Genomic DNA, 15767 nt, shown 5'->3' on the forward strand with positions numbered 1-15767 from the left:
CTGCATTTCAGAAAAATCTAGAGCTCCAATCCTAATATAACCTGTGGGCTTGAGCCCATGTCACTTCCCTTAGCAGTTATAAACAAACAGAATAGGTCAATGTGGTTTTCTGATGACCACATAACAGCTTTGGTCATTCTTTTTCTGAGACATGCTGTGGCGGATGCCCAAATCAAACTGGGAATGGAAACTGGCAGGCTTCTCAACTAATATGTCCAGAAATACCATTTGAGATCTTTTACCCCTTTATGCAGCATAACCTGCTTTTCCAAACTGCTGCGCAGAAGACCTTTTCCCCTTTGCATAGACTCTGAGATCCTCGGAGCAAGTGCTGTGTCTCCCCAGGGCTGCACCCAGCAGGGCCTGTACCCACATGCCAGAACTCGTAGCTGCTGCCACCATACAGCAAACTGGGGCAGACAGGAAAAGTGAAATAAGTAGTGATGAGAGTACTTGAACTGGATGGAGAGACAGGTACACATCTGTCTAGAAACTGCAGTGGAGCTCTAAGGCACTTGCACAGTGTAGCCTTTGGGTTCCTGCAGCCTGTTCTCCCTAGATGCTACATTTGATGCTGGGTGCCATGTATCTGGCTGACCTTAAGTTTGAAATTTGAAGATTGCTTTTATCTTCCTTTCTCAAAATGAAGTTCTTGACCTTCTTTGCTTTGGAGGCAACATCTTGTACTTCTGCTGTGTTTACGAGTGTTGCTTTAGGAACTCTCACCTGAACATCTGCAGGGCTCACCTCGTCCATCTTATCTGCTTACCTCTCCCAAGGGGTCTGTCTGAGAGATGTTCACAATAAACCTCATCAGCCAGGCATAGGGACCTTTAATGCTTTATTTATTTATTGCTTTATTTAATGCTTTAATGCTTTATTGCTGAGTGCTGGGGTATGGAGCTTACTTACACAGAAAGGTGTAACGTACGCCTTTACCTCAAAGCCTGTGTTCTGCTTATGCAACAAATCCCTTTTCCAAAGTACTGTTGTGATGCCTCAGTCCAGATCTGCCAGAACAGTCAGCCTTTACGCTTAAAAACAACAAAACAGCCCTAAACAGGAAGCCTGCCCAGTAGGAGGAGAGGTAGTTCCCAAGTGAAGTCTCTCTGCTGCCCTGTGAAAGTGTTCTTGGGATGAGCACAGTGAAAAGTGGGTGCCTCTTGAAAGCTGGTAGCTAGTCCTTGTACAGTTTTCTCCACGTGGCTCAGAGTAAAACTTAGATTGGTTTCAGCATCAGGTGATTAGCTCTCATGTGGCGATATAGCAACATTCCTGTATTAGCAGGAATACAGATATTGACTCTCTTAAATAACTTGCCACATCTTTCAGTGGAAGAGGAAAGTATATGATTAACCAAAGCAAGAGGACTGTTTGTTTTGAACAACAAATGCCTGCATAGTTGCAAGAATGGACTTCAACACCTCCGGTTATTTTCAGTATGCAGAAGCTAACTTCTGGCATAGCCTTAGCATAAAGACAACTTAACCCAGCATGATCTCAGGGGAAAAGATATAAAATGCTCCCAAGTTCTATTATTTCTTCAAGATGTATTTAATGCTGTGGCTGTACTGAATTCTTTTGCTTTAGCTATCTGCTCTCCTCTCTGCTGTCTCAGTATCACCAGACTTCAAGATTTCTGCCGTAGGAAGCCTGATGCAAATCATCCAGTTGGAGACAAGAGAAACAGCTTTTTTTTGTGTGGGTTTTTTTTTTAACCTAACAAGCCAAAAGCTCAGTAAGAATAAATACAGCAGAGAAGAGAGACGCCAGGGTGGGGAAAGCTCTGTTTAAAGTGCAGTGTGATATTTGTACAAGAACAGCTTGGTATAAACTGGCCATGAGCACCTTCACACTGCAAATTAGCAGAAGGTTCTCACTGAGTAAAGGGCTGAGACTCTGAACTGAGCTTCCTGTAAGAAGCACAAGGGGAGCTTGAAGAATGAGTTTCCAAAGAGGACTTTGACAGGTTGGCTGTGAGAGCAGGAGGCTGCCCTCACCAACCTGGCAGTCCTTACAGGGGTGACTGAGAACAGGGTGAGTCTATCTGAATAGCCAGTGCTTAAGAGAATACTTGGTATGAAAAGTACCTTCAAGTAAGGGACTCACACCTGACTTTCCCACACGCACCTTTTTATTTCTCAAGTGGAGTGGTAAGAATTGAATCTTCTGAAGTAAACCCTAGAGAGGCTGCAAAGCGGAAAAACAGTCTCTAAATAGGGCACAGACCTTCTTGGGAGTTTTCCTTTCTCCCAAAGCACAACCTCATGATTTGCTCAGTCTGGGCTGCAGGCTAGTCCCTCTCCAGTGAAAAGACTCTTCTTGAGTACCCTGATGCCTTCCCAAATTTATACTCCACACCACTTGCCTGGGTATGTAGCCATGTGGCTTTCATGTTCGGCAGGAACTTCTTCCTCTTGAAAACACCTAAAGTAAAATAGCTTCACTGTCTTTGAGTTGGCTTCAGATGAGGACCAGTCCCTTCTTTCAGCCACGGCGGACCAGCCACGTTTGCCTCAGGATTTGCTGCAAGGATCACAGATCTGTCATGCTTTCCCTCCCCACCCTGCCTAGCTGATCTGTTCTCATTAGGGATGCAATGAGCTCTGTGCCTCAAGGTGGAGGCTTGTGGTATACTGGTGTGCCTGGGACCCCCTTCCTTTTCTCTTCTTGCTTCCCTGAGGCTTGAGTTTTCCCTCTCCAATCACAGCTGCTTTCATCATCCCTTCCCTCTTAGGGTCTCTTGGGCCTGCAGATCCTGGCCGTATCACTTCAGGGTCTCTCTTTGGGGCTAAAGAGGAGCAATCGTGTCTGGGATAGCAGAGCACTGGCCTCTAGCCACTGGTGGGGCAGGGAGAGTGCAGGCTGCGTCATGGTGACTGCAGGGCCAGGTGGAGGCAGGTAGAGTGGAAACCCAGTAGCATTGTGACCTGCAGAACTAAGGGAGTTTGGAGCTTGCTGGGTTGCAGAAGGATTTTTATATTAATTGTCTCGGAGTTAGCATATGGTGAAAGACATTTACTGATGCTTAAAGATGCTTCCGAATCTTTCATTTTGCTCTTGGACGTCCACTCTTTGACTTTTTGTGCTTGGCCTTAAGGTCTCAATCATACTGACAGCAGAGCTGGCACGCTGATCTTCACTGTTGCATGCAGCTATGGCTCTCCTGGCTGCTGCAAGCAAATGCAAGCTATTCCAAGGGTCATCACAGAGGGGAGGGAGAGGGTTGTGGTGGTGCTTTCTGATCTAGCAAGGAAGAAGCTGTGCTAGTATTGTTCCTGATGTCCTCATGTGCCAGTGATTTAAACTGTTTCTGGAAACGTGGCTTTTCAACTCTTCCCAGACATTGTGATACAGAAGGTCTGTCATGAATAGTTTCAGGCCATCTACAGGAAGCCATAATCAACATTCAAAAATGCTCCCATCTTACAGCAAAGCTGCAGCCCTAACAGAATAATGAATATTGTTGAGTTCTGCTTAGGCAGGTCATTCGAGTATCTGCTGTTTATCCTGTTCAGGGCTTCTTAGTATGCAGGAAGGTGGTGGCTTTTTTGGCAGCTCAGAAAACTGAGATGTAGGTTCTGTTCTACCTTATGTCTTTCTTGGTTGCTGCAAATACCGTACCTGCTTCAGGTCATTTTGATGGGGCTGTCCAGCTGCTGGAGGAATCCGCCCTGCCTGCCAAAATGTCTATCAAAAGCTCAGTGATAAATAACCCCTCCAATATGTTATGCTGCTGGGAAGTGCTTTGGGAGCAGGATGTAATTGCCCATGAGCCAAGGTCTGAGGTGCCAGCTGGAAAGCCATGACCAAATGTCGCTCTGAAAGAGCAAACAGGAGACAGTGTTTGCTGTCAGTGCTGGATCTTTGTTTATGGTTTACTTCATCCTGCGAGCCAGAGAAATCTTGTTGGTGGGGGGGAGCTTCCAGGCTTCTTCAGCAACAGCTTTATTCCATTGGTGAATACCAGCGAGTGACGCCTTCCTGGCTGCCCTGTTATCTGTCTGCACTGAGCTGAAGTCTTTGACAGTCACGTGGGCACTTGCTTCCCCCAGCCGTGTTCTTCCATGCTTGTGTGAGTGGCTGGGGATCCAGCTCCTGAAGTACTTGAGAAGGCTTTTTGGAGAAGTTTGCTTTGCACTGATGGGTAAACATGCTGCTTCTCTCTCACCTTTATATGGTTATTGCTTATAAGCCTGGTCTAAACCTGCAGCAAGCAGATTTTCCCACCCCTCCCCCCCCCCCCCCCGACATGGACAAATCTTTGTGTAAACTCCTGCTGAAAACAAGTTTGGGTTTTGGCAGAGTAAACGTCCACGTGTGGTGCTGGATACAGATGATCTCTGTGTTCCTTGTTCACTACGCAACATACTCATGTGGGGATTTGTCACTGGTGTGCTTAGGGTTGTGCCAATCCCAGTAGCGTGGAACAAAAAGAGAATGGAAATGAACTTTGAAAATCAGTTGTGAAAAGACCCGGGACAGATCTGGGATGAGTCCAGTCATCTACCTCACACAGAACCCTATAGGCAGGTTGAGGAGAAAAAGGCGGCTGTTAGAGGGTTGATGAGGGCTCCAGAATACCCTTGATCAGAGAATCTGAAGGTTTCACTTCATGTTGTGGGAACCTGGGGTACGTAGCGCTTACAAAGGTGCATTGTGAAACTAAAAACTGGGAGGTATGGAGATATGTGGTGTTGACAATCATCTAGGCACTTAAAGTCCAATTTGGGCTGCAAATGGGAAACTGTTCATTTGTCTAGTTGAGTAAATTAAAATTCTATGCACATTATTCCAAAGGAGACTTTTTTTTAAAGTAAAAAGAAAAACCCAACAGATCTTACTCAGAATTGTCTGCAGAAATGGAGCCAGCTTCCTGTCTGTGTGCCTCTCTCTGTACTGTTCTCTCTAGAGGAGAAAATGCTAATGACAAAGTGTATGTGGGATGTGTGCTCTAGAAACGTGGTGTCTGGAGCATGCCAGCACTGCTTGGACCAAGTACAAGGTTAAACAGCAGCACCATGAGCTGGCCAGAGGCTTTGAAGACTGCTTCCTCTATCTTCTGCTGAGTTATAGTAAAGCTAATATTAATACCCATGCTGGGGAGGATGGAGAGAGAAGCAAGGCATTAGACAGCTTGGCCTTGGTGTCTTCTGACCTTTTGGGAAGCTTTACTTGACAATCGTAATTCCAAATGTGTATGCATGGAGCTGTGTTATGACTTGGAGGGGAAGCTGGCAGACTGTTGTCTCTTGCATTTAGATATCGTGGTCTTGACCTTCCAGCCTGCTCCTGAGAACCTGGGGGTGTGTTTTTGCTGATGCTTTATCCTTTTTCCTATTTAAAGAAGATCCAGGCTGCAGCTGCCAGAAAGCTTAAAAACTCTCTCCTCCTAGAGCATATTTCTGGCAGAAGCAGTCTTCACAAACTAGGTCTTGGGTCTGTTTCTCTTGGCTAAAGGAACTTGTCAATCCAGAAATAAAATAAGTAGACTTTATTTAACTTGCTGGCAGTTTGTCTTGGAAGGGGTCATCAAACTTTTTGCTTTGTGATTTCCTGACTCTCATTCATTCACACGTGCAGCCTTGGCAGTCCAAAATCAAAACAGATACAACAAAAAATGAAAAGAAATTACATTTTTTTTTAAAACGCACTTAAAATATGACGTATCCTGGTATTTCTTGATTTGGGTTCACGAAAAGCAGTATCTTTATGTGTTTTGTGAACTGATTCACTCTTCCAAAACAAAAGCAACCTGCACTTCCTTTTGAGTATGAATTTTTTTGACTGAACTAGAAATAACACTGCAAAAAATTATGGACTCTAGACACGAGCCCTAGACTTCCCTTGGATGAAACAGAAGATGCATCTGTTTCCCTAGTCCACACACACTTCCGCAAATTAGGAAAACTTATCATCAGGTCCCTCAGAATAACTGCAAGCCCAAAGGGCTCACTTTTCACGTCAGGCTATCAAACATGGAAACCAACCCACCACGCATGACTTGCCTTTTGTACCCTCTTCACTTCTTTTCTTTCATACATTTGAGCCTTTCTGCAAATGGTACAAATGCAGAGGCATACATGTGGGAGGGCCAGCGAAGACAGAAGAAGTAAGCTTCGCCTGCAGAGTGACTGTCTGGGCTGGAAGTGCTGTGCAGTGGGGCTGGGGATAAAGCTCAAGAACCAGAATTGTTCTGACCAAGACTTTTAAAAACAATAAAATTGGGCAAGCTTTGTGAGAGTTGTTTATTGAGAGAGCTTTGAGAGAAAGGCAAACAATGTAGAGGCACACACAGCATACTTGGAGAAAGGCTGCTTTTCCAAATGGGGGGAACACTTCAAGTGCCAGCTCAAGGCATGACTATTAGAAGGAGTCAAGTGCCTTTGTGGCTGAGATGCCCTGGCGTTTATCATTCCTGTGTGCTCCAGATCTCATGCTGATGATTATTTTTTCATAAACTTGAGGTGTATCACATACATGGCTTCTGTACAGGCTTCCCCTGGTTCACAGTGGGCTTTGGCAGCAGCAAATACTGTAAAGCTGTGTTTCAGGAGGACTGGGTATAGTTTGTGTATCCCATCTGTGTAGTGGATCTTCCATTTCAATGAATAAAGGAGCAGCTCCACTGGTACGTGAGGGTGACAGATGCTAGGCAGTTTGTCAGCTCCTTCCTTTGCTCTGCTGTATCTAGGCATCTCCTAGGGAGAACTAGGCTGCCAGATAAGATTTTCCTTTGCCAACTTAAGATCTCTTTTGCTTGCACTGGAGACTTGCTGTAGGGGCGGCTGTTCCTAGGATACCCCTGATTCAGAGAAGACTGGTTCTGCTGAGCTTGCTGCTAAATGATCTGTTATTCTGGAGTCTAGCTCAGGCTGGTTTGTTTTGCCCTTAGCTTAGTCTTGCTGCTGCTGGGTTACCTTTCATCCAGCATTGCGTTCCCAGCTGGGGTGCCTTCTCTCGCAGCACAAGATCGTCTGTTTCTCCGTTGTTCCCATTTCAGGACATCTTCAATTGCAATTCTGTGAAGTAACCTTGAAGTGCCTGTTGTCACTTGAAATGTCCTTGATTGCAAAGAAAAGAGTGACAAGAAGTCAGAAAAATAACGAGAGAGTTGCAGAAAGGCGGCTGCTTAAGACAATCCACTAAATGCTGTATGTGCCCAACTGGTACTGAGGGGCAGCTCCTGATGTGTTGACTTGTGTGCCTGCAGGGCCATGCATAACCTACTTTCCTTGTGTCTGTCCTCAGAAATAACTTTGATTCAAGAAAAGCTCACTTGTTAAGAGTTGCTGTGGACCTGAGTGGTGGCTAAGCAGTCTGGTCGTGGTCCTGAGTCCTGCTAGCCAAGCTTGGGGTGAGGGTAGAGACCCTCCAAGGTGCTGTTCTGGGTTGTCATGGCTGCAGGCACAAACTTTCCTGTCTGGAATTCTGCCTGTCCTCATTGCCAGCACCATTGTGCTGCACCTTGAGAGGTGACTGGGAAGTGAGTCATGGATGTGGGTAGTGTTTGGGGAAGATGGATGTGGGCCTGAGGATGCAGTAGGTACCTCTCCTTCCAGAAGAAAAAGCAGGAGAAAAGGTCCTTCAGCAGGACCTTTGATCTGACCCTCTGGGGTTTGCCAGCATCGCTGTACTTTGTCTGTTCTCTGCCAGTGCAGCAATCACAAATTGCTGAAGGCAGCCGGTGTTGCTGTTCCTGACATGGATCCTGGTCATGAAATCTGTCCTCCAGAGATGCTGTGTTGCTTATTGCCATCACTCTACTTCTTCCCTGCCAGCAGCGGGACAACAGATTGAGACAGGTTCTGGGGCGGGAAGACATGCTGAAGATGGGTGTGCTTTATTAACTTTGTCATATTCTACTACCACCTTACCACTGAATGCAGCTGTTCTGCACCAGGGGAAAAAAGTGTTTCTGGCTGTCCTGGTTTCAGATGGGATAGAGCTAATTTTCTTCCTAGTAGCTGGTATACTGCTGTGTTTTGGATTTATGAGTTTTTATGAGTTTCTGATAGCAGGAGGGTGTGTTTTGCACAGCCTCACTCTTCCAGATGCATAGTCACCAAGGCAGTTCCTTTTCCTTTGTAGAGATTGCTGCCCTAGAAATATTTTGGGGGATGTTCAAGCCCAAACAGGAGTAAAACCTTCCCTAACACTCTGGGACCAAGTTAGTACAAACCTGTTGTCTCAGTTTTTGCCCTAGCAAGCACACAAATAATGCAACGGAGAAATGCTTTGCCCCTTAGCCTTTTGGTTGCTGCATATGGACGTGGTCTTTCAGGTGTGTCTCCCTTTCAGTTTGCCTGCTATGAAACTTCCTGATCGCTCCTGATTTTCTTCCACCAGGGAATTCTCTTGGTGTACGACATCACTAATCGCTGGTCCTTCGATGGGATAGACCGATGGATAAAGGAAATAGACGAGGTAAGTTGAATGGAAGAACGTGTGTGGTAGTCTACAGCAAAACTCTGTGGAGGTGCCACCTGAGGTGCCACATCTGATATGGGGATACGAATGGCTCCGCTATGGAGAGGAAATGGTGGCAGTCTGCTAATAAGCAAAGCAAGGGGATAAGTGTCTGCCCTCCATGTCTGTATAAATCCGGAATAGTCGGAAAGGGCTTGGGAATCGCCAAGAAAGATAGGAAAGGTGTCTTCTGAGAAGGTTTCCTCTAAAATGGACTTAGAAGGGATAAATTAGTCTTCGTTGCCATGTCATACTGATTTTGGCAGTCCCTGTCAGTCACAGAGCAGTTTCTATTTCTTTGCCCTTCATTGTTATTGCAGCTAAGCAGAAATCTCATTGTAGGCTGCCCTTACTAAGGGCAAGCCGTGATTTCTCCACTTCTTTCTTTTTTTTTTTTTTTTAAAGCATGCCCCAGGCGTCCCTCGGATCCTGGTGGGAAACAGGCTTCACCTCGCCTTCAAGCGGCAGGTGCCAACGGAGCAGGCCCGGGCTTATGCGGAGAAGAACTGCATGACGTTTTTCGAGGTCAGCCCACTGTGCAACTTCAACGTCATAGAGTCCTTCACAGAATTGTCCCGTATTGTCCTCATGCGGCATGGCATGGAGAAGATCTGGAGACCCAACAGAGGTCAGTAGTGAGGAAGATGCTCCATGTGGGGAAGGCATGAGAGCTGTCTGAGCTGAAATAGAGGGATAGGGTTCACTGTCTTGGTGGGAGGTGTGTTTATTAGTAACTGTGGGATCTGAAAGCACCGAACATGGAGAAATGCCTCGGGTCAGACAGGCTGAAGCTGAGCCACAATAAGCTGCCTGTACTAGTGCAGGAACCCGGCAGGCAGCCTGAAATAGCCCAGGAATTGGACAGGCAGCAGTGAGGGATGGGCAGCTCCAGAAGACAGTTCAGCATGTCTAGGATCTGAATTGCTCTGGGGCATCCTACACCTCTCCGCTTATTCTGGATGAGGCTGAGGGCAATTAAGTTCACAACTTAAAAGTACTTCAGTCAGATGGCTGTGTGGGATGAATCAAAGTGTAAGCACCTCTGTCCTTACCTTTGCCTGAGCCTGTCTCTCTTCTTTTGGAGGGATGTGGAGGCAGAATGAGCCTAAGGAGCTGAAAGGGACTAAATCACATCCCTGCTGTTGGCACAGAGCAGTGGGCTGGGGTCTTCCTTATGTCCAGGCACATGTGCTGAAGTGTGGCAAACTTCAAGCAGAGTCTGTGTTACATCTCAGCCTGTTGCGTTTGAAGTAAAATAGTCTTAAGTCCCACGTTCCTGGCTGGAGGTAGCAGTGTGCCCCACTGACAGTCTGAGCAGCAGATTTGCACTCCAGGGGTGACCTGTGTTCCTATGGATCCTCAGCTCCTGCTCATGAGGGAGGGAAAATCCTGTTTGCCAGCCCCAGTCACCGGATTATCTGCCAGGGCTGCCATGCTGCTGTCTCCGGTTTGTGCAGGGAGGGCAAGCAGGAGAGTAGGAACTCGGCTGCATTCACAGACCTCTTCTGAACCTCCTCCAGAGGCAGGACTGGGAATAGCAGCGTGGCTTTCACAGCAGGCTGGAGGTGAAAGTGTGCCCTCGTGTGGCCGCTTGCTGGGAAATCCCATCCAAGTAGACTTTCCAAAACAGGCTCATGATGTACATAGAGCTAAGAGGGCACTGGGAAGCTTGAAAGGGCAGAGCCGCCTTCTGGCTTGGTGAGATCTCTATTGCTACAGGCACTCCACAGAGAGCTAGCCCCGTGGCTGCTGCTCCCCGCACAGGCTGCAACTGAGACCATCCTGCTCTGGGGCTTCCTTACCCTGTTGCCTCCTTCCCTGGGCATGTCCTTCTGGCTGCCAGGTCAGATGATGGCCTGAGAAGCCAAGTCTCTGGCAGGAACATGAACAAGGCACTGTCTGTCCCAGGCACTCTGCAGAGAGGAGGGGTGGCAGTGTCTAAGGCCTGTGTCAACACCAAAGCTGGTGTCTTGCAAAGCACTAACCTCTAAGGCAGAGCTTACCTGGAGTTTCCCAAGCTTTTGTCCCAACTAATCTGCTGCCTATTCAAGGCTCCTATGCAGTCATTATTAGCTTCTCTCCCCAGAGGAGCAGGAACTGCACATATATATAGGGAATAGTTGCAGGGACAAGGTAGCCCTTGAAACCTCTTGGCCCTTGACTGTCTGGTATCTTCTCCCACCAGTATTCAGCTTACAGGACCTCTGCTGCCGAGCCATCGTTTCCTGTACCCCAGTCCACCTCATCGACAAGCTGCCGTTGCCTGTCACCATCAAAAGTCACCTGAAATCCTTCTCGATGGCCAATGGGATGAACGCGGTGATGATGCATGGTCGGTCATATTCCTTGGCCAGCAGTGGGGGTGGGAGCAGCAGCAAAGGTAACAGCTTGAAGAGATCCAAATCAATTCGTCCGCCCCAGAGCCCCCCACAGAACTGCTCACGCAACAACTGCAAGATCTCTTAGCAGGATGGACACACCGTGAGCTTCTAACGTATCCACACCCACCCACCGATGTACAGCTGTTTGCACACTTAACCCTTTTCAACTGGATCCTTTCGGATGGGCCGCGGTTGCTTTTCTGATGGCACGCACAAGCGTTGGGAATGTGCTCACGTTTTGGTTTCGCACAGAAAGTGTGGTGCTGGCTGGATCTTGTAGCGCTGGCAGGGAGAGAACTCTGCCAAGTGACCCTCCAAGAATGCTTTGGGCTTTGCCTTTCGGCCTGGGGTGGAAAATTCAGCAGCTGCCGGGTTGGGGAGGGGGGAAGGGGAAAAAGCTCATCCAGGCTCAATGGAGAAATGGATTTAATGGAAGATTGAGAGGCTTAAGGGAGTAGGCAAGGAGAGTCTGTGCTGCAACTTTAACTCTTGGACTCCTGAACAGATTGTTGGTGCAATAGTGATCATTGGATGTAGGAAAAAAAAGCAACAGGGATGGGAGACTAGTGACAGTTTTCACCGGGATGTTAACCTGCTGTTGCCAAAAACAAAGAAAACAAGGCAAGAGTTGGCCAATTGGAAAGGGGAGGGAAGCAGTCTGCTTGCTGCCTTCATTTATTTATGTAAATAGTATACATATTATATATATCTATCACTTGTTTTTTAAGGTTTTTTTTATGAAGCAGTCAGGGAAAATTTTATGCAGCCATGTAAATACAAGCACTGGATTAACTTTCCCAGTGTCAGCAAAAGGAGAAAAGTGGAGGATTTTCCAATGAAAATACACAAATGCTTTAAGAGACTTTCAATCACCACCTGGGCTTGTGCTGGGTTTTTTTAAAATACTACATATGCAGAAGGAAAGAATGTTTTGTGTGAAACATACCCTAAGCTGCTTCATTCTGATCATTCTCTAAAACTTGTCAGTGCTGAAGACAGGGTGGGATGTAAGTGGACCGAGGGGCAGAGCGGAGAGGCCAGGGTCTTGGGGTTTGTTTTTGGCAGGCAGGACAAAGAGGCAGCTCTGAGGTCAGACTGATGCCTTGCTCGCTTTGCGTCTTCTGATGCATGGCTGATCGGGGACTGAGGAGCTGAGGGTGGAAGCATCGCACCTAAAGCAGAGGGGAAGTGCTGAATTTGTCCCTTATTGCTGCAAAGCCTCAGCCGTCGCTTCCAGAGCCCTCCACCCACGACACAGCCCTCTGGACCCTGACACGACACCACCCCATGCGACAGCCCCTGAATCCTGGCTGCTTCTTGCTTTGCTTTTCTACAGACATTCTGCCTGAGCTAGCATTGCTGTGGCTCCTCCTGGATGAAAGTAGGGAAAGGACAGAAGCAGCTTTTCCCACTGGAGCATGAAGGGAAGGAGCAGGGAATGGGAAGGTGAAAGGTTTGTGTGGGAAAACAACGATCCCCAGGTCCCATTGTGGCAAATGTGCTTGGCTTTCGTGGCAGCACCAGGAAATCAGGAAAGCAAACTGCTTTGCTCTGCAGGACTGCTCCTGGATTTTGGAGGGACATGCGGGCTCAACAGCAAGAGCTTGAGATGTGCATGTGCTGTTGGAGAAGATCTTGTCTCAAGCAAGGGCATGTGTGTCTCTGGCTTCATCCCATGGCTGATCTGTGCTGGATCATGGCTGGATACTTAGAAATAACTCCTAGCCCTTACTGCAAAAGCTAAGCGGGGCTTGGCAGTGGGACTAAGCTATGTCAGCCGATTCTTGTAGGCAGCTGGGATGTGTAGATTGTGAGTAGCATGGTAGAAAGTGAACTGCTTTTCCTTGTGCTGGGCCACTCTCCTCAGCAAGGAGCCCAAGCTGGTTCAGTGCTGCCATATTCCTCCTGGTGTTGGCAGCTCCTCAAGGCATGGGCTTGCTCTTCTCCCCCTCAGAGCAGCTTGTTGCATTGCATGGGCAGAATGAAGCCGCAGCAGCTCCTGCACGGCCGACGGACCTGCTTTGTTCAGGCAGCAGGCAGGGGCACATCCCTCCACAGGGAACACCTTCCCCTTGCTTCTGAGCCGACCTGGGAGGTGAAGGAAGCTTCCCCCTCCCCATGCTGTAGAACAAAATACAATAGAGGGGTAGGTCTCTTGGCTCAGCTCTAGCGTGCTTTATTGCCCAGCTCAAATGAGTGAGGAGAGAATTAAACCCCAGGCAGATGGAGGGGGGAGAAGAATCCTTTGTAGTGGTGGTTTGGCTCAAGAGCAAAGCCGCAGCCGAGCTCGGCATGGTGGCGCAGAGGCTGGGGGATTTCGAGAACCTGTCTGGGATGGCTGGCACCTGTTTCCCATCACTTAACACACAGCAGAAGACAATCGCTGGCTCAGCAGCCTGGGGATATACAGCCAACAGGTGATGCACCCCGGCACTGCAAATCGACTTCTCCTGGAAAACATCATCCAGGCACCGCGGGGCCCCTTTGCCGGGCTCCTCCCGGGCACCGGTGTGCGGAGTGAAGAGGGACGAAGGCTTCCTTCCTGAAATCGCAAAGCTGCTGCATGTCTAGAAAAACTTGATGTACCTTGGCTTGGTTTGGCTTTGCCATGTGTGACACCTCCCTGCCTTTTCCCCTGCAGTTGATTTTTTTTTTTTTGTTTTTCACCGTGTAAGGTCTCAACAGATCCTGTCTGGAGTGAGGGTGAAAGATTTACCTGGAGCATTTGCTCAGCAAAAAACTTTTTTTTTTTTTGTTTAATTTAAAAGAAAAAGGTTCTTGTATCTGATATCAACACTAGTCTGTAGCTGCTCTCCAACACTTGTACCATTCCCAAGTTTTTTTTTTTACTTTTTTTTTATTCCTTTGTACAGTCAGTGTTGTTCAATTGATTATACATGGGTTTGTTTTGTATAAATTAAAGTCTTTTTTGTTTGTTTGAACTACAGAGTGAAAGGTGGAGAAGTTGTATCAATTTGGTTGAAGGGAAAAGGGGGTAGTTTTGCCCAAAACTGGGGATTTGGGACTGCTTGTGATGGAGGTGTGCATTGCCACTTCCTGATCAGCCTCAAAATAAGTTGTCTTGCCCTCAGACTGCATTTTCGGGGGGGTCTTAAAGTCACAATTCCTGGCCCTGGGGTTCTTTTTGCCCTTCTCTACAAATGCAGAAGCTAAAACTCTTCTTATTAAAAGCCTGAGTCACATAGAGTTGCTGATTTTTGGGTAGCGGAGCTCTAAAAAACCAGAGTTGCCTGCAACACCTTTAATATCCTAGGTGGCTGTAGGAAGCCAGGCTCTGCAGCAGCTTGTGTGGAGTTGTGCTCCATCCCCGCATGGGTTTTGCAAGTACAGTTGAAGCCTTAAATTGCCTCTTTGGGTCCGGGTGACCTCCAGGGGAGAGGACCAAGTGCCACAGCACTATTCACCCCTCCTACCCCAGGCTGGAATGAGCTGGAAGTCAGCCTGGGGTGAATGTGACTTTGAAATGGGAAAGATGCCACAGGGAGCTCAGAGCACCAGTGTCATCATTGGGGTGTCGCTGGGGCCAGGAGCCCCCAGGAAGGGGGTTTTCTCCTGGGGTGGAGGGAGGCTTCTCCTTGCCCGATCCTTTTCTCTCTGGCTCCCATACCACCTCCCCTTGACCTCCCTTTTCCCCTGCCTGCTCACTTCCCTAGGATCAGATTTTCCACTTCGTACCAGACTGGCCATGCTTGTTTTAACAGCTTAAGGAGTAATTGCTGGGGCTGGGAGGGGGCAGGGGGGAAATGAGATAGTGTCTGCAGCCTGGAAAACCCTGGAGCTAAGGTGAAAGCCTGGTCAGGGAAGAGTCACAGAGACTTTTTTTTCCTCTCATTTTCAGGGGGGTTCTGCAAGTGTCTGTTCCTTCTCACAGCAGAGCTGAGACAAGGGCTGTGTGTGGTTTCAGGTGGGGTACAGACAGCCGGAGCCCATTATGCTGGAGCCCCAGGGGCTGCCTTTGCTGCAGCTGTCTCTGCTCAGGAAGAGCAGGGCAAGAAAACACACTGCACAGCCTGAACGTCAGGGGAAAGGTTAGGCAGGCCTTTAAAGGTCCCTGTTCCTTGGAGAAAGAGGAGGGAGCAGGTTGCTCTGGGTTGGTTCAGTGCTTTCCTTGTTTGGTGCATTTATCTGAACCTAGCTTCCCAATTCAAGGGTGTCTTGGGTTGGTCCCGCTATCCCCTGTGGGGTTGTACCATGCAGACTGTGAAGAAAGGGTCACCTCCATCCGGCTGCACCTGAGATGCTTGAGAATGAGGATGCCCCCACCCCAAGGCGCATTGGTAGGGTCCTCCCTGGGCGCTGGGTGTTATATCAGAGGGCTGTGCCCTTCCCTGCAGGCTGGGGTGCTGAGCCACTTCCTGCGCTCCCTTGTCTTGAAAGGAGATGAGCCATAAAACTCACATCTGTGTCTGGAATCTTTGAAAGCAACCCCAAAAAAAATCCCTGTTTTGGGGTGTGGTGGGTGCTCCAATGTGTGGAGGCAAACAGCGTGGGAGAGACTGAAGTTATGGCTGCTTCAAGCCTTTCGATGGTGAAAATCTATTGTGGGCTTGGTCCAGGGTGGGGAGAGTCACTTTTTCTTTCATCTTCTGCTGAAGGAGCACTAGAAGAGGCTGGGTGGGGGTCCCCAGGCATGGGTGAGGCTCTCAAGTCTTCGGGAGCTGCATTTCCAACCACATGGCATCCAGCATCCCTCTGGCTGGTCTGATGCTGCCGAGGCAAAGGTTCTGGGCGGGGACTTGTCCCAGCCACACGACTTTTGATCTTGCCAACACAGGGACAAAGCATCTCAGGCTCCCATGTGAAACACCCGTCAGGGGCAGATCCCCTGGCTCCAGAGAGGGGTCAGTAGGGCAGGAGCTGACCCAAACTCCAGCACCAGCGTCTTCTCAGACTGTT

General features: G+C 48.4%; 1 protein-coding gene across 2 annotated transcripts in view; it reads left to right on the forward strand.

The window, feature by feature from the left end:
- Nucleotides 1-13797, forward strand: part of RAB40C (RAB40C, member RAS oncogene family) — a 39302-nt gene extending 25505 nt beyond the window's left edge. For both annotated transcript variants that reach the window (XM_064462216.1, XM_064462217.1), the window contains 3 exons: nt 8350-8427; nt 8875-9097; nt 10655-13797. In XM_064462216.1, coding sequence (XP_064318286.1) covers nt 8350-8427; nt 8875-9097; nt 10655-10935 — 582 coding nt within the window. In that variant the 3' untranslated portion in view covers nt 10936-13797. The remainder of the gene's footprint in view (nt 1-8349; nt 8428-8874; nt 9098-10654) is intronic.
- Nucleotides 13798-15767: the final 1970 nt, after the last annotated feature.

The sequence above is a fragment of the Phalacrocorax carbo genome, chromosome 10 (genome assembly GCF_963921805.1).
Source record: "Phalacrocorax carbo chromosome 10, bPhaCar2.1, whole genome shotgun sequence".
In the NCBI taxonomy this organism is placed as follows: domain Eukaryota; kingdom Metazoa; phylum Chordata; class Aves; order Suliformes; family Phalacrocoracidae; genus Phalacrocorax; species Phalacrocorax carbo.